This window comes from Haliotis cracherodii, unplaced genomic scaffold, assembly GCF_022045235.1.
Source record: "Haliotis cracherodii isolate W230 unplaced genomic scaffold, xgHalCrac1.p SCAF_27, whole genome shotgun sequence".
Taxonomy (NCBI): Eukaryota; Metazoa; Mollusca; class Gastropoda; order Lepetellida; family Haliotidae; genus Haliotis; species Haliotis cracherodii.
In genome coordinates this window covers 1,215,675-1,237,870 of record NW_027266283.1, presented here as the reverse complement: position 1 = coordinate 1,237,870, position 22,196 = coordinate 1,215,675, and the positions used below count along the sequence as shown (strand labels likewise).

At 39.6% G+C, this 22,196-nt stretch overlaps 1 protein-coding gene across 1 annotated transcript; it reads left to right on the top strand.

Moving 5' to 3' along the window:
- Positions 1-6,940: 6,940 nt before the first annotated feature.
- Positions 6,941-21,818, top strand: LOC139473286 (uncharacterized). The gene is made up of 5 exons (XM_071255820.1): positions 6,941-7,250; positions 18,064-18,118; positions 19,415-19,496; positions 20,906-21,073; positions 21,726-21,818. The coding sequence occupies exons 1-5, from the start codon at positions 6,941-6,943 to the stop codon at positions 21,816-21,818; spliced, it is 708 nt and encodes a 235-aa protein (XP_071111921.1).
- The last annotated feature ends 378 nt before the right edge of the window (positions 21,819-22,196 follow it).

The window sequence follows — 22,196 nt, the reverse complement described above, 5'->3', positions numbered from 1 at the left end:
AACTGCATTCAGATCGATCACTCAAACTAAATTATTCAGAATGTTGTTAACTTCCTTCACACCTGATGCAGAAATATCAATACATCGAGGAATACATCACAGAACTAATCTGTCATGACAGAAAGTAAATATCTTTTTTGAATGAGAAATGCACTTGTTGTACGCAACGCCCTCTTGACACAAAGAACAGTTTACTTTGTCCTACAAATAATTGGAACGTCAGCGACAAAACCCTTTCCCCAGTTGTAAACAATCTCTGCTATAACAACCTCTTGACACAAGGAAAGCATACACTACACACGCTTTCTCATACCAAATAATGGGAATCAAAGCGACACAATCTCTGCAAAAACAGTCCATCGTGCGATTTCAACTACGTAATGAGCATGCCTATATGAATCATCCTCAAATAGTGATGATACCAGATGTTCGCGAAAAGTTGGGCGTATCCATTGTTGGCATCCGTCACAAACACATGCACATCCAGGTAAATTGTTCAGCTGAAAGAACATGCTGAGTGCGGCGTTATACAACAGACAAAACCAAAAAACCAAACACACACACATACTGTCTCTCACACACACACTCTCTCAAACACACGCTCACTCACATTCACAATAACACACACACACACACACACACAAACATACACAGAAACGTTTTTGTCACTCCTTTTACATAGATATTAATATGAAACAGATGATGCAGTTTCACTGGTCTTCTTTTATTTCTAGTTCAGGTGGGTGAATCTAAGGCAAGGAATGACCAAACGCCTGGAGCATAGGTTTAACTTATCATTCTCTTATTTTCATTTTGTCAACCCCAGCAGAAATGCTGACTAGACAAAGAAACAGATCATGGAGGAGGGGACCACAGATGGTTTCCCTATAGGGATGCCCACCTCTTGCCTAAATGCCCTATTCCCAAATGACACATAGACACATGACACATTTGTGAGATGTCCAGCATTTCATGTCCTTTTTTCTCAGATCAAACGTACCTTCATTTTTGACACATTGCCCTGAAGATTTAAAGACCGAGATGTAACTGTTTGTAGACAGAGATTTAACCAGTTGGAACAAGTACACACCTTTCATGGATGACTGCTGGCTAGGGTAGAATAGGTTTGTTCCAATTCTGTTTCCCCCTTTTCAGTTTGTGCATTCTACAAATGACAGCATCATACGCTGACTTCACCCACGTACGCTGAAATACATTTAACAGATACTTCGTCTCCTTGACGAATGATCCGAAATCGAAAAATTAATTAACGGAACTTTCCTACATTGTCTGCCTGTCTAAGTGTGGAGAAGGAGTGTACGGCGTCTTTGTCGATACTTTGCTTGCTATGATTCAGGAATTGAGCATGAATATCTCCCTATGTATTTTTTATTATGCTCATCCGTGCGTATGTTAAATGATGTGTGTTTCCATTGCCTATGGTTAGATAAAAACACTAAACACTACTCGTTTGCCTTCGATGGTTTATGTTCGACAAAGCATACAGGATATTATACCTGGAAAGTTACTGTAATCAGGGTGACAAGAATCTAGCATGAAGACATGGCCACACCTCTTGTGTACTGGATTCCAAGACTCCATACAACCCCCACACAACGTAAGATATGTTTGCGGGGTTAACTAATGTCACCAAATCCCTTTATCAAAGATTAACGATAATCCTTAATACAACCAAAATGTACAAATTCACAAAATGTATTTGCGACAAGTGGAATAAGTGCTATGTGGTTTATCAAACACTTTTGCTTGAATTTTGCAATCCCAGAAAAGAACCAAGTTCAAATCTGCACTCAGCAATATTCCACCTGTCTGACGGAGGTCTGTAAATAGTCAAGCCAGGACAAGACAATCCAGTGATTGATGTCATGAGCATCCATCCACGCAATGGATATTATCTGCACCTGTATGAACATCTGGATCGTGCACTAAGCGGGTATTGAATTCATGAATGGAAAATATTTCATTATTACCCTGACTATTATTATGAATTAAAATTTAATTTTCTTTGTCTTGTTGCTCTTGAAGTTTTTGTACATATACGCAGCAAACAAATTAAGGACCAACATTTTGACCAAAATTTATAAAGCAACAACGGCAACGGAGTATATATTTTTTCTTATTGATCTAGACATCTTTACAGTTCACTGAAATGTCACAATGAGTAGTATAGGAAATGGGGGTTATGTCGCAACCCCACTGGAGCCAGATTTATATAACTATACTGCTACTACAGAGGGAATGTTTAATGCAAAAATGATGATGCGATTCAACGATCGTCATGATACTAAACTAAATTGTAATGAAAATATTCTCTATCATTTTTACTCATACACATACCATTTTTTTAAACAAAGTTGTTAAACATTTTTACTAAGTTCTTTGTTAATTTTACTAGGAGACAAGACTATATGTGCCATTTTCAAAAGATGTCACTATTGTCACAGATCCAAACCCATAACAAAATTAAAAATATAAATATTGACATTGTAATTTGTACAGATTATAACCTAATGCATATAATAAAACGGTTATTTTCAATCATTTTGTCATATTATGTGTTTTTGATGCGTTTTAAATGGGTAGAAAGTGCATTTCTGGCTGTCCCAGTGCATTTAGCACCAAATTTGAGAAACTGTCATTTTATAAATATTGGCATATATAATATTAATGTGGTTATCTTATAAAAACTAGACTCATTTAGGAATTTCAGTGTGAAATTTCAATCTAACTGATATAATTCCTGAATAATAATTTTATATAACACCGTCCTTAGATTTTGTGTCTTTCCTTAATAAAAATTTGGAATAATCAATAATACCTCTCCTTCTTTCGTAACCAACCGACTAATGTTATATATCTTAAGGGACCAAATCGGATCGGTTGCGTGACGTAGGCCTCCTTCGAGTTAACCGGACTGGTATAAATATCTTACGCTTACTCTATTCAGAAGTTTTTGTTCTTTGCCTCCACTCAGTGCTGAAGATTCGGAAGTCACAGATTTCATTTCAATCGCATCGGATGGTTTCTTCCCGATTAATCTTGTTACTTCATTATTCAGGGTTGATACAACAGCTGATAATCGTGTCACCCATTCGGTTGATCTTTATCATTCCGATTTCATTTCAATCACATACTGATAGCCAAACAAACGTTCCGCTAATGTCCGGTTAAATCTTTCAACGATAGCTTGACTACGGTGGCCCTCTTTTTCACCTCGCCTGATTTCGACATCGCACTTTGTTTCCTATAAACTCGCAACTGGGATCTACTTGAAATAACTTAGGTCATTTTTGTTGTCCCGCGTTTATATATCCAGCTCAGTGCATTAGCTACTTCTGTTGAATCTTTCAAGGTTAATGGCTCAGCCTCTTTGTACCGACTAGCCACATCCACTAGGGTTAAAGCGTATTTATACGTTTTTGTCTTACCTTATCGTGGGGAAGAAACAAGAGGTCAGCATGATGGTTTTCATTCGTTGTAAAAATATCAAACTTCTTACTCGAGATATAACGCGGTGCCGGTAAGTATAATTGCCACATCGCTTGTTTCTTTAACCAATCCTTGGCCACATCTTAAGATACCTTAGCCACAATGGCTAATGTTTTTATTGCTCCTATACCTTTCCAATATCCTCGTGGGCTATAGTAAATTTTATCCATTAGTAATTAATATTGATGATTCTTTTTATACGAATCATGACGATCGTTGAATCGCATCATCATTTTTGCATAAATAATTCCTTCTGTAGTTGCAGTATAGGTATATAAATCTGGCTCCAGTGGGGGTTGCGGCAGAACCCCCCTTACCTTTACTACTCAATGATATGAAGTCCTTATGTCATGATGTACAGTGTACCCCACTATATCGAAATCACTTAATCAGCATGAGAATACTGTCATGACAGAACACTATCAAAGCATCGAGAAAGTTAAATGTCTGCAAATGACAACTTTTTGACGTTTTGACTGACACCTCTTCCAATAAAGGTGCCTTCCTGCAGGCATAGTGAATCCTATCAATATCACCAGTGGTAATACAGGTTCAACATTAACACATCGTTTGTATTAGTTTTAACAAAATCAATCTTTTCACTGTTTTTTTCTGGTCCATCGATCACTTCCTTGTCTGGTCGACGTCACAAGGCAGGTGAACTGCTGTGCAGCGTCAGGTAATAAGTACTTACTTTTTGATGTAGTGGATTGATGATTCTTGAGATAAAGATGAATCCTGAAAATGGGATTTTTTATTGAACCTGAGATAGGTTCGGTATAGGAAGTTATTTTGCAACCTGAGTGGAGAAAATGTGAGAAATATCCATTTTAACCATGTCAAGTCTATTTGATTGATACTGGCGGTGTGGTGTCAGAGGGTGTTCTGGTGATGGATACATAGGTGTCCTTTGATTCTGTGTTTTGAGCAAGTTTTGAGCAGTTTTTCTGTACTCTCACTACACTGAGCTCATGTGACGGACTTTATACAGGTTTTAACACCATGGCCATGTGGCATTTGAAAGATTGCAAAGGGTTTGGAATGTTGACTTCAACATCGATATTGCAGTAACCTGGCTTTGGAGCATGGAGAAGAAAACGAACAGAGGTAAGTGTTTGCTAGCGTTTCAAAAATTATGCGGGTTGTGATTTTTTTACGTAGGTAACACTTTATTCTTGGGACCTTTTCTAACCTGGAATCCCGACAGGAAGAGAAGCACAGCTTGTTGGAGGCCTATTTGTACCATTACACTAATCAACCTTAGCCACGTGTTAATTACAACAAAAATCACCAACTCTCTTAATTTGTTAATCACCATGATCAGCATAATTTTCTGATGACCTCATCGAACCCTGAGGTTCCACGGAAAGACAGGCATAGGCTGCACAGGACACCCCAGTCTCTAATTGACTATTGGAAAGTTGAAGTCATCTTGTCATACAGGCCCGTGAAGATCCGTGTTATAATAGGTCATCAGCAATCCATGCTTGCCGTAAAAAGGTGATTGTACTTGTCGTAAGAGGCGACTAACGGGATCGGGTGGTCAGGCTGGCTGACTTGGTTGATGCATGTCATCGTATCCATAATGCGTGGATCGATGTCATGTATTGGATTGTCTGGTCCAGCCTCGATTATACACAGACCGCCGTCATACAGCTGGAATATTGCTGAGTGCGGCGTTACAACAAACAAACATTATTGAGTATCTGCAAATAGATAGCACGAGACCGAATGTGTTACACAATGAGAACTCTTCCTGGAAAGAGGTCGCGTCAGGCATTAGATGGACCAGATTGCAAATCGTGCTACGTGGTTTACACTGACAGATCGAAATTCATTCTAAATGCTGCTGATTAAAGGTTCTGAATTTACAGAGGCGGGGAACGGGGAGGCATCGTAGTGGTCGTGTTGGTTTACCTATGTTAGGGAGGAAGCATCATAGTGTGGGTTAACCTATGTTGGGGAGGAAGCATCATAGTGTGGGTTTACCTATGTTGGGAAGGAAGCATCATAGTGTGGGTTTACCTATGTTGGGGAGGAATCATCATAGTGTGGGTTTACCTATGTTGGGAAGGAAGCATCATAGTGTGGGTTTACCTATGTTGGGGAGGAAGCATCACAGTGTGGGTTTACCTATGTTGGGGAGGAAGCATCATAGTGTGGGTTTACCTATGTTGGGGAGGAAGCATCATAGTGTGGGTTTACCTATGTTGGGGAGGAAGCATCATAGTGTGGGTTTACCTATGTTGGGGAGGAAGTATCATAGTGTGGGTTGAGCTTTGTTGGGGAGGAAGCATCATTGTGTTGGTTTACCTATGTTGGGGAGGAAGCATCATAGCAGTGGCTGGCATATGCTGTAGAGGAGGAAGCATCATTGTGTGGGCTCAACTGACCTTAGGATCGTGGAGCAGAACCTGCTTCCGTCTTCAAAGAGATCATGATGCTTACGTACTGTCATCATCTTCTTTGCACAACATACAAACATGACTGGTTTGAGAGATTGACACAAGTACTATGGTTCCTCCCAAAATAATGATAAGCTCGGCGTCCTTCTGTTGTGTTGTTGTCGATCCCTTTAAATTGTTTGTCTCCTGTTTTCAGAGAAAAATCTGCATTTCTTAAATGAACGTATTTAAAAAAAATTCCAGTTCACAGGTCAGATGGGAGTATATGTACACCCACGTTACTTCCCCGTCTTGTAAAGTACTAGTATATATATATATATATATATATATCATCATAACACATATATACCAGAACACATAACACCTGAAGGAATAGCACTGGCTTCTGATCCATCAAAAATATGGTACAGCATTCTATTTGTAATGTTCATGTTCATTTAGCAATGCAGCACCAGTATTTCTCTTTGACCTTGTACTAAGCACCAGCCATAAGGTCATCGCAGCTCATCTGATCAGCTACTGCATATGTCTTGTACCCGTCATCGATGTGTCTGGTTATGCCTCTCCGCAGCTCATCCCCCACAACGGAAATGTCGATAATCATCCACACGAACATTGTGAAGAATTCCTACTTAAATATGCATCATTCAGCTTGGAAGCAGCAATAGAAAAAGAAATTGCCTGAACTGTAACTATAACTAACGATTTTGCGCATTAAAACACAATGGGTAACCAATGTAACGGGTAACGGGTAACGTCAATCAGAAGTTCCAACCAATCAGACAAGCATGCCAGCAATCTGAAAATACTGAACAGCCAATCGGTGAAACACATTAATAATGTAACCCTTCTTACCCTGTTGGCAAGGAGCCTGGGTTTGACCACACTAACACCGCACCAGTTAGATCATCCAAGTGTATCCTGGAGACGATACTTGATGCCCGTGAATCACAGGACTTGGTGAAAACATTGCAGGTAGCAGGAGTGACGTTCAGTCGACGAACCAGCTGGAACTACCCACAGACATGATGGTCGGATACTGGACAGTGTGGGCAGCTGCTTTGTACATCGGTATGGCCACTGGTCAGAGAATCACTGTGACACAATGTAAAACTACGTATGACTTTTCCAGCAGCTCCTTCCAGGATAAGAAGATCGAGAAAGGCATAAGACGACGTGGCAATGCGACTAGTCTGGTGGAGTGTTTGTTGGTCTGTGACCGATTCAGTGCTGGTAATTCCTTCTACAACCGCGCCACCCAGGACTGTATCTGCCCCCTGGGTTACCCTTATGAAAGGGTCTCCGCACCTGGTTATACGTACTACAGCAGACCAGGTGAGAATTCCAGATCATTTCACCTTAGATCCAAATTTCAGAGATAACAGTAACATTCTGACGTTCAATACAAATGAACATTCGACTCGGTTCGTTTATTCTGTTATTCTTATTCTATGGTTTTTTTTACAATTTAAGCAGAAGACATATTATTTACCTGTAGGTGTCGAATGAGATGTGTTTGTACCAAGGGTGAAACAGTACGCCAAAGGACATCTTCAATTCTTTAAAATTACGTTTCATATATTATTTTCATACGTTATCAAAGTGAACACTTTACTACATGTTACGCAGTGTTTTTCTTTTCATGTTCCTGGCTAAAGTTCTCCAGAACATTTCCCCCTACAAATGATAGATCCCAGTGTATCATTTCAAATATTAGCTATCGATCACAACAAATATACACGAAATAATATGCGACTTAATTGTTTATAAAACGTCCACACATGTCCTGAAAAACAAAGCAGTCATTTCAACGTTCACAAATATGAAAATATGAAATATGAAATATTCCACTTGAAAGCATGTCAATTCACTGGTAAGTATAATGTTCATTGTTAAAACGAAAGAACACATCCTGTTTTACGAAATGAAAAATATTAATGTTTCACTCGAGATACTTCCTTGAATGTTCATCCATAAATAACATCTTCTATCCATGAACTCTTCTGTCGATCCTCCATTCACGAATTCTTCTATCCATTCCTGGAATCCTTCTGCTGTTCTTTGAATCCTCCATTCACGAATTCTTCTTTCCGTTCCCCGAATCCTTCTGCTGTTCTTTGAATCCTCCATTCACGAATTCATCTATCCGTTCCTCGAATCCTTCAGCTGTTCTGTTCTGTTCTTGAAGCCTTCTCCAGCTGCAGTTTCTGACACATTCCATTCCAGTGGACACACTTTTGTCAATGGTCTTGTCACAACACCCTTGCTGGTCTGTATGTCAACAACTCGAACTAGTCCATCTCTTCCAGGATGTGTCTTTATGATTCGTCCGGTGATCCAACTGCCTCTAGGTGACTGAAGGGAGACAACCAGAACGACGTCATCTAGTTCAAGATCACGGTTTGGGATAAACCATTTCTTCCTTGCTTGTAGAGAAGGAAGCCATTCAGACATCCAATGTTTCCAAAAGTGGCGTACAAGTTCTTGCACTCTTCGCCAACGTTTTTTCGGATTGAACACTGTCTTATCAACCGACTCAGGAGCAAATATTCCACCCAACTGACCATGAAGAAAGTGATTAGGACTTAGTGGAACGTCATCATGTGGATGTGTACTTTGGTAAGTTAAAGGCCTTGAATTGATCAGTGATTCAGCTCCGGTAAAGGCAGTCACAAGGTCTTCATCAGTGATGTCGCCATTGCCAAGGATTGCATATATAGCTCGTTTGGAAGACTTTATCATTGCTTCAAAAGCACCCCCAAAATGTGGTGAATATGGTGGGTTAAACTTCCAAGTAACTCCACGATTGACCAAGGAGGTTTTAATGTAATCCTCATCACGTTTGTCTATAAGTTGTTTCAGCTCTTTAACGACTCCTATGAAATGTTGTCCCGTTATCTGAAACCACTACACTTGGCAAGCCTCGACGGTTGACCATTCTGTAAAAGGCATTCATGAACGAGTCGCTATCAAGACCGTATGCCATTTCTATGTGCACCGCTCTAGTTGCCAGGCAAGTAAAGAGACAAAGGTAGCGTTTAACTCGTTGCTTCCCTCTACCTTGTATTGTGATGAAAGATCCTGCAAAATCAACGCCGGTTTGATCAAATGCTCTCAATGAGTATTTCAGTCTAACTTGTGGTAGTGGAGCCATGATTTGCACACCAGCCTTTGCCTTAAGTCTACGACACCAAGAACATTCCTTTTCATATTCACGGATCTCTTCACGAGCAGAAACGATCCAGAAACGTGCAGACAGTAGAGCAAGGATCTGATTTGTACCAAGGGCGTGTTTTCCATCCTCATGATATTTTTTCACGATTAGCTTTGTTACCCAATTTCTTCTGGGCAATACTATCGGGAACCGTGCATCAAATTGGAGAAAATTTGCATACTGCAGTCTACCTCCACATCTAATCAACCCATCTTAAAGTATGGGATCAAGTCCAGTGAGTTTACTATTTGATGGCAATTGTTTCCTACATTCAAGTGCCGATACCTCCTTGGTGAATCCCTCCTTTTGTGCACTACCTAAATGATACATCTCTGCATCACTAAGCTCTTCGTGACTTAGCCCCCCAGCGATTCTCAAACCTAATTCAGAACGACTGTTGTTCACAAATCTATAAACCCATGCTGTAATCCTAAGTAGTTTTTGCCAATCTGAGTGTCTTCTCGGATCTAGTCTCCAACACCGGTCAGGTGTTGCCATTGCAAAGAACTGCTTCGTCGACATAACAGGTTTTCTGGCTTCAGAATCATCTAATGTTTGGTTGTTCACCATCTGTAAAGGCCATTCTGTCAAATCTTTTTCCAGAAAGTCAGGTCCAGAACTCCATGCTTTGTTCAAATTAGCAACTGTTGTACCCCTAGACAAGAATTCTGCTGGATTCTGAACAGAAGGAACGTAGTTCCATTGACTAGGAACAGTGTTTTCTTGGATAAAGGCTATCCAATTAGCTACAAATGCTTTGAATGTGCGGCTATGATTTTTTATCCAATAAAGCACATTTTGACTATCTGACCAAAGAATCACCCCAGCAATATCCATTTCCAGAGCTTTGACTACAGTCAATATCAACTTAACACCTAATACTGCTGCCATTAACTCCATTCGAGGAATGCTGACTGATTTCAGAGGTGCTACTCGACATTTTGATGCCACCAAGCGACTAGACACCATCCCATTTTGGTATGTAGTCACGTTGTAGACCACTGCCCCATATGCATTTTCAGATGCATCAACGAAAACATGCAATTTCCTGTTCTCAATTTTGAAGTTGAGTTGCAAGCATCTCGGGAATCTAACAGTCTCCAACTCTTTCATTTGATTAAACCAAAGCAATGCTTTCTGTTTCAAATCATTATGAAGCTCTTCATCCCAATCTGAACCCTTGAGCCAGACTTCCTGCATAATGATTTTTGCTTTGATGATGAAAGGAGCAAGGAATCCTAACGGATCGAATACCCTAGCCATTTCTCTAAGAAAACCCCTCTTTGTAAGTATCCAACTGTTGCTTACTTCGGAAGCTAAACTCGTCATCTTTTGCCACCCACTTCAGACCAAGTGTTTTTGTAGTTGGCAACTCATCACTACCACGATCAACCTCAGTAGCACTATTTTCTATGGAAATTTTCTGTAAGACTTCAGGTGAATTGCTTAACCACTTTCGTGCACACATGCCTGCCTTTCCCCACAACTCTGTAAGCTGCTCATACAGCTCTATGGCTTCGACCTCATTTGGAAGTGAGTCTATGTTGTCATCCATATAGGTCGACTTTAACACAGTCTCAGCAGCTTTTGGTAGAGTATCTTGAAACCTTCTAGCATGTTCTTGTGATATGTACTGTGCCAAAAACGGAGAGGCATTAACACCAAAGACTACTCTTGAGAATTGGTAAGCCTGTGTCATGTCATTCTGATTGTTTGACCTCCAAAGAAATCTAAAGAATGACCTGTCCTTTGGCAACATTTCTATCTGAAGATACATTTCTGCAATGTCACATAATATGGCTACCGAGTACCTTCTAAACCTGATCAATATCTGAAATAGGTCACCTTGTAACTTTGGACCTTGATGGATACTGTTATTCAATGATACACCTTCACATTTTGCTGATGCATCAAAGACAATGCGAACCTAGGTAGTTTCCCCTTTCTGGACGCACTGCGGGGAAATCAGGTAAGTACCATCCACAAGGTACATCTGTTTCATCAATGGACACCTTTTCAATGTAACCTTTTTCAAGATACTGAGATATGATACCATCATAAGTATCAGCAACCTGTTTGTCTTTTGACAATTTCTTCTCTGTGCAACGAGACGTTTGTAAGCTATTTCCCAATTGTCTGGTAAAGGACTTGCATTTTCCTTCCATGGAATGCCAATTTGATACTGACCATTCTGGTATTTGATTGTATCTTTTACAGATTCAATCACAAATTCATCATCCTTGGAAAGGATAGACGTCGAAGGGGGAACTTCATCAACTTCCCAGAATTTCTGTAATATTGAACTTAATTCAACTTCCCTACTGTCAGTGAAGAATGTGCCCGAATTCTGACAATCATTTAATCCTGGTATTCTACCAATACAGGTCCAACCCAAGGGAGTTAATCGTGCTGTTGGCTCACCTTCCTGACCTGGTATGTCCTGATATGATCTATGCAGTTCAAGATAATCCATTACAATAAGAAGATCTATTATATGAGTTGATTTAACTTTTGGAAACTCAATGCTGTCAATCAATCAACTTCGGCCAATCAACAACCTGCATCTGTCCCGTAACCCGAGTAGTTGTTAAGGCAGATATTGTAATATTGACTGTACCATCTAAACTCTCTCGTCCAACTTGAACTGACATAGTATCCAATGTTTCATGTTGCCCATTGAGGACATTAACTGAAACTTGCTCTGTAGGACCCCATAACCCTAATTCTGAGGCAGCGTCTTGATTAATATAAGTCTGTGTGCTGGCATCATCCAATAGTGCATTAACAACAATTCTGTTCTTTCCATTCTTTAGAACTACTGGCACTGTTCTCAATGATACTAGCGTTGACTTGCTAGATTTAGTGGAAGACATTTTAACTACAGATGTACCATGACTTCCATGTTGCTTTTCAGTTTCAGGAGTTTCAGCTTTAGAAACATTGTCACAACTTCTCTTTGTTGAGTGATGAAATCTACTTAGAGTTGCGGTACAGTTATCTATTCCACAGGTGATTCTGCGTCTGCAACTATTACCTCGATGGTTAGTGCCCAAACACCTGAAGCAAAGGTTCAATTGTTTAGCAGTTTCCCATCTTGTGGGAACAGTCATTGTCTTGAACTGTTTACAGTTCCAAATATGATGACCACTTTTACAGAGCACACACTGAGCGTTCATGTCAGTCTGTCGGTCGCCAAAAAATGAACCTGACTTGCAAGGTCATTGACCCACTCACATGCACATACCTAAGATCCGGCGAGGGTGAAGGGGTGTTAACTGACATTTTAACATGATATTGATGAATGCTTGACTCTGATTGGTTAAAAAGAGGTTTTGCTTTTTGTTACGGTAACCCCTTTCAAATATATCAAGCCTTTTCACCCAAATAAACGTGTGTATGACTACATCGATAGACTTCATATCGATTCATGAAAAAATAGCTGCCGATCTATCACCCCCACATGAACGGTAAAACGTATCTATTATTCCTCTATTACACGCTGGAAATCGATAGACGACATAGGGTCTAATAGAGGAAATACAGTAGCTTGACATCGGATGTTTTTGGCGACGATATGATGTTCTAGGCCCTACCCCTGACTGCTTCGATGATGAGATTACAAGACTTTACAAAGGCATAACTTTTGCATCAAATGAAATGTTTATGAAACTGTTAGGGGCATGTTTGATGACAAACAGACTCGGAACAGGTAATTTTGATCGTCATTGAAACAACCCACAATAAAAGTAAAATATGACATTATAGAAATGTGTTTGAAGAAACTTTATTTAAGACAATATGTTGTTTACAAACCTTTTTGTGATCGATATTCACTGCCATCTCTATCAACCACCACCATAAAGATTTGGCAGGAGATTTGAAAATCCATCAGAAAACACTCCTCACTTCGAAAGATCACGTATACAATGTCCTGAGATCATTGAAGTCAACGCTTATCAAACTTGATGAAATTCATTTCAGAACACACACAATTAAGAAAATTATACACGAAACACTATTTCTGGGCCACAAAGGTCTCATTGCTTTCACACTCTGGCTTTGAATCCGTGAAATCTTGAAATATATTAACAGGTCAAATCATGCAGATTGTGTCAAAATAGCCGGCTCGTTTGCAGCCTAAAAAGCGGCTTCAACCATGTCAACAGTCACACTAGGTGAGGTGAAATGGGGTTTAAAGTCGCGTCAAAGATTAATGCGACGTGCATGTAGGTGTGTGTGTTTGTGTGGCTGCTTGTACTAGTCCGGACTGATGCCGATTTATAGTGCTAGCTCACTGAGATACCATGCTGCAGTTTAACATGAATATCCCACTCAGACACAGTATACTGACTCCAAGGTGACCAGTCCTTGTTTTAGCCCCTAAATGCCGAGCGCCAGACAGGGTAACAACATGTACCATATTTTAACCTCCATTGGTATGACGCACCCGGGAATCGAACTCCGGACCTTCCGCTCTCCGAGCGGATGCTCTACCACTAGACCATGGAGGTGGTCACAGTCAAAGATCGCGGTTGTCATCTTGCTCGTGTAGTAACTTGTCTGAGGAACAAACTGTAAACACAACACTGTCAGCCATTGACAGTTGTGAGGTGTGAGTAACCGTGATGTAGGTCAAGTTCTTCCACATCCAAGTTCGGGGTGGAGAGGCAATTATTTTGATTTTTGTAATTATCTTCTGGGGTAATTGCTAACTAACTAATAAGACTTACATATGTTAAATACACAATAGAATGTTAATTCATAAAGTTTGTTGTGGAAATATATTCGTTTAGCATTTTAAAAACTATTTTTACAACCTGTCACCCTTACAATGAAAATGGCATGTTCGATTTCCAAGAAATTACCTCTCTCGCATAATTCCAAGAAATGACTTGGTCAGTCCAAACAGTGCAGAAAAGGTTGGAAGAAATTAATACATTTGTCTTTGTACTAGGTTCGGAGGGTTATTTGTCAACTTCCTTTTGAAAAACTATGTGTTTTGAACACTTATTTTGAACTAGTCAAGACTATGGTGTTTTTGATCTTGAACAATAGCAATATTTGTTACATATATAATTACCTTTGACCACTGATCGGAATGATCTAAGATTGCGTCCCTTTGTACCCTGTGTTGTTACGGGTTGCAAGAGAGCACCGTTTTCAAAGCGTTGTTGCTGTCATGGTATAATGGAGATAAACCTACTGTGTTTTGAAATTTGATGTAGTCCCACTGTAGAGTAGATATTAAAATAAAGAGGTATCTACTCTACAATGGGACTACATCACATTTCAAACACAGTAGGTTTATCTCCTAATCTATAGATAGTGCCAGAGATTTTTGAAGTATTGAAAAGGTTTGCACTATAAAAATATAAAAATCGATGATTGAGATAAAAGGAGATAACTCTCATTTATCTTTATTTTTAGCCCGGTGTTCCGTTTTCTATATTCTATTTAAAATGAAATATTTTCTCTGTCTTTTTATCCGATGAGGTTCTGGTCTGGTTGGTAATAAAAAAATTGCAGGTACAGGTAGTAGGTAGTTACTGCAATGTTTCAACGAAAACTAGAACAACATGGCCTTAAAACATGTTACTACAATGTTTCAATGAAAACTAGAACAACATGGCCTTAAAACATGTTACTACAATGTTTCAATGAAAACTAGAACAACATGGCCTTAAAACATGTTACTACAATGTTTCAATGAAAACTAGAACAACATGGCCTTAAAACATGTTACTACAATGTTTCAACGAAAACTAGAACAACATGTCTTTAGTCGTTGTGGGGGTATTGGTGGGGCGGGGGAGGAGGTTGTTGTTGGTAGTGGTTTTAATGGTGGCAGAGGTGGTATTGGTAGTATTGGCTGTATTGGAGATATTGGAGGTATTGGAGGTGTTGGTGGTGGAGATGATGGGTAGTAGTTGAATAGTTTTCTTTTATCTGAGCGCGGAACCTTGATGAAGACCGTGGGATGAATGAACTCTGCACAAAAGGTCACACAACCTGACACAGAGGATACATCCTTCAAACGTTTATTGATAGCACACTTTCCTCCATCCATCCGATCTGAGTCACCTTGACTCAGCGATCCATGGTGACATCGAACCAGTTTATTTATTTATCTAATGCGTTTCTAAACAGTCGACAACTCCTTTGTTTCATTGCGTTAACATCATGCACAGTGTTACAGCACGTTCCTGCTGGGATACGCATTACTGCCGCTTGTTCTGACTTAACCCTCATGGTGCTTGGCCGTCATTACTGCCCCTTGTTCCCACTTAACCCTCATGGTGCTTGGCCGTCATTACTGCCCCTTGTTCTCACTTAACCCTCATGGTGCCTGGCCGTCACAACTGCCCTTGTTCTCACATAGCCCTCATGGTTCCTTGCCGTCATTAGTGCCCTTGTTCTCACTTAACCCTCGTGAGGCCTGGCCGTCATTACTGCCCCTTGTTCTCACTTAACCCTCATGGTGCTTGGCCGTCATTACTGCCCCTTGTTCTCACTTAACCCTCATGGTGCCTGGCCGTCATTACCGCCCCTTGTTCTAACATAACCCTCATGGTGCCTGGCCGTCATAACTGTCCTTGTTCTCACATAAACCTCATGGTTCCTTGTCGTCATTACTGCCCTTGTTCTCACTGAACCCTCGTGAGGCCTGGCCTTCATTTCTGCCCCTTGTTTTCATTTAACCCTCATGGTGCCTGGCCGTCAGCTTGCTGTGAACACCGCTCAGTACCGCACTGTGATGACGTCGCGGTTTCAAAAACGTATACGCTGCTTCAAAAGTGTTACAACGTTCTGATGACTTCACGCAGCATAACCAAATTGTATAACATTCAACTGGAGTTGATTATCTTTCCAACAGCATCTACAGTAAAAGCTCCAAAGATCAATACACTGCCTAGCCATCGATAGAAGTGCTGGTATTGTCAGTTTCCTACTTTTTTTCATTAATCGCGATATGGAAGCACCCGAATGTGGCAAGTCAAATGAAACAAACGCCCTTGTTTAAAATCTAAATGTCCAATGATTCATATCATTGGCAAGTACATATCCTAAAGGTGATAGACTTATGACATTTATGTCGAAGTACACATTCATTGAGAATTTTCCGTGATTTAATAAATCCCGATGAAATTGTCTGTGTTTTTGACGTCAAAACAAAATTGACGGAAGTGGTCGTGAATAGTCCATACGCAGACAGTCTCAAAGATAATGGTACAATACGAATAACAGTTTGGAATATGTAATATATATAATGTTCATTATACAATTGTAAAATGTAATTAATTACATTTACATTTGTTATTGCAAATAGGGTATAGTGACGTATTTGTAAACTTTGTGCTGCAGGGTCCCGTTCCACAAAGCGATCGTTAAAGTATGGGAGTTACAATCATCTCAGCGTGAGGATAGCTTTGTGGAAGGACACACTCAATTAGGTGATGCTATCCATAGCGTAGATCTCTGCCGCCTATTTACACACGACGGTGGCTTTTTGAAAAGTAGTACACGGCAAGTAATAAATAAAACACCAAACTCGGACCCATGTAATGCCAATTTTATGAAACTCGTTTCATAGTTTCATAGCTTCATACACGAATTTTGGCTCTTCAGATACCAGAACAATTTACTCATTTCATAAAATTGGTATTACAAGGGAGCTCTTTAAGTATTCTCCATAGTATGAATGCATCACGTCACAAGCGAATATGTATTTGTCAGGTTACAAACTAATATGGATGTGTCAAGTCACAAACTGATATGAATGTGTCACTTCACAAAAAAAAAGAATATGTATGTGTCACAAACGAATATGTATGTCACGTCACAAACTGATATGAATGTGTCACTTCACAAAAAAAAAGAATATGTATGTGTCACAAACGAATATGTATGTCACGTCACAAACGAATATAAATGTTTCACGTCACAAACGAATATTTATGTGTCACAAACGAATATGTATATGTCACGAATATGTATGTCAAAGCGTAAACGAATATGAATGTCACGTCACAGACGAATATTTATGTGTCACGTTACAAACGAATATGCATGTCACGTCACAAACGAATATGTATGTTTCACGTTACAAACGAATATGAATGTTACGTCACAAACGAATATAAATGTGTCACGTTACAAACGAATTTGTATGTGTCACGTCATAAACTGATATGAATGTGTCACGTCACAAACAAATATGTATGTGTCACGTTACAAACTGATATGAATGTGTCACGTTACAAACGAATAAGTATGTGTCATGTCACAAACTGATATCAATGTGTCACGTCAAAAACTGATATGAATGTGACACGTCACAAACTGATATGAATGTGACACGTCACAAACTGATATGAATGTGTCACGTCACAAACTGATATGAATGTGTCACGTTAGAAACGAATATGTATGTGTCACGTTACAAACTGATATGAATGTGTCACGTCACAAACTGATATGAATGTTTCACGTTACAAACGAATATGTATGTGTCACGTCACAAACTGATATGAATGTGTCAGGTCACAAACTGATATGAATTTGTCACGTCACAAACTGATATGAATGTGTCACTTCACAAACAAAAATGAATATGTCACTTCACAAACGAATATGAATTTGTCACGGTCACGAATATGAATTTGTCACGGTCACAAACGAATATGAATTTGTCACGGTCACAAATATGAATTTGTCACGTCACAAACGGAATCTGCGATGAGTCAACAATGCCACTGCTCAAGTGAAATCATTTTTAATGATAAATGTATTCTAATTAACAAGCACAGTGTGAATTCTATTGTTAAAACATATAGAAATATTGATATTTATATACATGTGTATATATGTTCTAAAACATGCTCCACGTTGAACTATTTGTAATTTGTAGTAACTTCGCTCCTGTTTCTTTCACAGGTCTGATTGGAAAGTGGATTACAGTAGCGATCAACGCTTCTTCACAAGACAATGAGTACGTTTTTGTCATCCCCACTAGATTTGAATCAGAACAGCGTATCGGATTTATGACTTGGTGTCTTTATTTAAAATATTCCGATCAGGGTTCCAACACGTTGATGTGTAATCACGTAATCACGTACAATCGACAAAGTCAACTCTTCAGGATGAAAATAAATAACCAGTGCATGCGATTCCTAGCATGTGGAACGGTTTTATCACAGATGAGTGAGCAGTGTCAATTATAATGAGTATGGTTTAACGCCGCTTTTAGCAATATTCCAGCAATATCATGGCGGGGAACACCAGAAATGTACTTCACACATTGTACCCATATGGTCACGTGTGGGGGGGAGTGGGGGGTGGGTATTGTCGAGGGTGGTACAGTGACGTGGATCTTTTGTCGCAAGTGGCACAGTAACGTTGGATATTGTCACTGGAGATGACGTTGCAGTGGTACGGTGACATGGCCTATTGTCGGCATAGTGACATTGGAAGTTTTGTCACGTGCAGTCCAGTCACGTGGGGCTATTGTCACGTGCTGCCCTGTCACGTGGGGTATTGTAACATTCTTTTTTTTTAATTGTAGAATCAATAGTTATATTTGCAATGTCTTGTGAGACCAAAAAGATGTCCATCTTGTTGTTTTGGCTTTTTCTTCCACCATGTGTATTTTTTTGCATCTATATTTTTCTCTCTCAAATATCAATTAGATCAAAGCTTTCTGGGGGTTTTCAAGTACTTACTGTATTGCTTTGGGATTGTTGATATGCTTATAATTTTCCAAATCGACATATGGATTAAGTACCAAGTTCCGTCACAGGGCAATGCAAAAAGGACAAAGTCTTCACGACGAAGAATTTCATTCGTCAACCAATATTCAATGATAAGAGTGTGACTTGAGCACCGTAACTGACTTAAAGCGATGCGATATAAGCATTACTATTTTACACAAGATAAATACATTTTATAAGTAACATATTAACCATAATATTGAAATCCAATTGAAATGTGAATATTTTATTGCATCTTGCTTGATTGTCAATATCAACTCATCTCTGACTAATACTAATAGAAATAGAACTGATATGTCAGGCACCACACAAACCCAGAATCAGATACACGAAGTACAGGTACACAGCAACTAATGTATCCATGTGAGCTACCTATTGAAACACTGATATGCTATTGGAATAGTAGTGGTGATATTTATATATGTATTTTCTCATCCATTCATAAATGAAATGCAAAGTTTATTTTCACCTTATTTATATGGAAAGGGTCACTGTATGACTTGTACATAATATTTCAGGTATCCATTAAGCAATGTCGTTGGACTTGTACATGGCTCTGTCTGGAAGCCAAGGTCGGACGATGCAGCTCCGTGGATTGAGGTGAATATCATCGTTAGCATTATGTTGTCACTCGAGAACTTCATTGCAAAGATCACTTACAATGTATCTTAGTTGGTGTAGTGTCTACACAAAACATGTAGCACTCAAATCTATTATATAAACAATCTACATGTCAGCTTGACCCGTTATGCATGTTTGTCATTTATAGGAAAATACGCTTCAGGAAAGTAATTACACTAACTATGGAAACTATGGGAATCGCCGACACATGTAAATCTAATACACTTATGAAGTAACACCCATCCTGGCAGTAGGGGTATATTGACCGATGGGGTGTGACTGCCTGTGGGTGAAGAATAATGCCCGTCTGTCATTGTCAGTAAAGCAAAAGAGGCTCCAAGTGCAACTGGCTTCTTCTATTGTTCACTGTGAAGTCAGTGACTTATCAGTCTGTGAGTCCACTGTAAGTCAACCACTATGTCGACAATACAGTCTAGGTTCAGTAATGGAATTTAGTTCCCGACACTTTCCCTCCGAGAAAACATTTTCCCCAAACTTTCATAATTGTGTGATGCATGTGTAAAACTACCCACAACAAAAACATTGTTTACGGAGCATGGTTTGATAACTTTAGGAAACGAACATAGGTTCAATCAGAGTTACTGTGAAGTGCTCCACGTGAAGCATGCAATACAAATTATTCTATCATGACATTTAGTACTCTGCATTCTGATTGGTCCGCCAGCGGTATCGAATCTATGCAAGACTTTGCTTTTGCTAATGATCGCATCAATGCAGATGAAACTATATCTTTGAAAGCAGTTTTCTGAAACCCGACTGGTCGTAAATTTGAAATACCGATTTTACTGAAGAAATGTTGCGGAACAAAGTGTTCGAGATCCAGATTATTTACAGAAAATGTTTCAATATTTTTTTAAAATGGGAAATCTGAAGAAGAACGTCTTAGAGAGGGTGTGTTAAGTTCAGTTACATTAACACAGTTTGACATTAAGTTACCGCTCATTTATAACGTCATGTGACGTCATGTCTATCGCTTCATAACACGAGGTTGGTGTGCACAAACTGCAAGGGTCATTTTGAAAAATGTTTACACAGTATGTGTGGTAGATAGTTCTAATGTCTCTTAGTGAAAACGTTTTAGTATTATGGTGTTAATTATGTTTTGAGTAAAAACAACCAAACAATCTCGGATTAAAGCTTACTGATCCCTTAAGTTGACCATTCAGCCTATTGTAAATATTAGACTTAACCCATGCCACGTCACTTATCACCTCTGTATTACGAAATCGTTCGAAATTATTACATATTAAATGTATCAACGATGTATTTTGTTTTCAGCGGACAAAGAGTTTAGTAGGATAAACCTATTTGGAGGTATTGTGTTTAAGATGACGCATTTAGTTAATTAAACTGTTTCTCTTCAACAGTTTGGGATGGATACTTTCCTCTACATTGCTATGGTTCAAATCTACCCCGACATCTCTACCTTTACTAAGGACATCTGGTTTCGGGACTCCAACAGGAACTGGATGGTGACATGGACGGAGAACGACGAGGCATCCATTTTGGGAGGCTCCTTCGTTCCACACTGTAAAGTTAGTTTGATATTGTACATGTTGAATCGTTGCCAGTTTTAACACAGTCTGCTTTCATCAATCTGAATGAGAAGAAAAATGTCCATTCATTTTGGGGATATGGATATTTTCACGAGTATGACTTGACAGAAAGTATAGTCAGTTTCCTATTGTATGAAGTTGCTAGTTTTAACAGCGGTAGATTTAACATTGTCCATACAGTCAACAACAAGTCCGATTTTATAGAAAATATTATCTGCATATCTGTCATTTGTTGAAGTAAGCTCATCGCAACATAAAAACATTTCTCGATAACTGTGACATCTACCTGTGATCCCTAGACACCGTGCTGGGGACGCTTACATAACTTACATCGCCCTGTAACACATCCACGTGTGATCCCTAGGGACCGTGCTGGGGACGTTTACATAACTGTACATCGCCCTGTAATACACCCATGTGTGATCCCTAGGGACCGTCCTGGGGATGTTTACATAACTGTACATCGTCTTGTCACACATTCATGTGTGATCCCTAGGTACTGTGCTGGGGACGTTTTCATCACAGCACATCGACTTGTAACATAGTCACAGATCCAAGTCAACCATGATTAGTTAAGTTAACATCTTTCACAATTCACCAGTCTTGTTATATCACGGTGTTTTATTCACAGATGCTGACAATTCCTACAGATGCAGTCAGAATCACAATGGACAAACACAGCAGTCTTCAAGTGCAACGCGTTCTTGTGCGTGGTCTTATGTAACTTAATTTCAATACAATACCATCATTGTTATAAATCGCCTCTGCCCACACTATATCAACTCTGTCACCAACAGCCTCTGCAAACACTATATCAACTCTGTCACCAACAGCCTCGGCCCACACATCTTCAACTCTGTCACCAACAGCCTCGGGCCACACATCGTCAACTCTGTCACCAACAGCCTCGGCCCACACATCTTCAACTCTGTCACCAACAGCCTCGGCCCACACATCGTCAACTCTGTCACCCACAGCCTCTGCCCACACATCTTCATTTGTCACCAAGACCGCTTTCGTGGTCTGGTGGATATAGCCTCTGCGTGGAGAGCGGAGGGTCGTGGGTTCTATTTCCGGTACCACAGTGGGCTAGCACCATAAA

What these genes read in the sequence shown, in the direction of transcription:
- LOC139473286 (XM_071255820.1), top strand. Translation starts at nt 6,941, where the DNA reads ATGATGGTCGGATACTGGACAGTGTGGGCAGCTGCTTTGTACATCGGT. An exon ending in GCTTCTTCACAAGACAATGA is followed by an intron (nt 18,119 to 19,414) that starts GTACGTTTTTGT and finishes ATAATATTTCAG; the next exon opens with GTATCCATTAAGCAATGTCG. An exon ending in CCTTCGTTCCACACTGTAAA is followed by an intron (nt 21,074 to 21,725) that starts GTTAGTTTGATA and finishes TTTTATTCACAG; the next exon opens with ATGCTGACAATTCCTACAGA.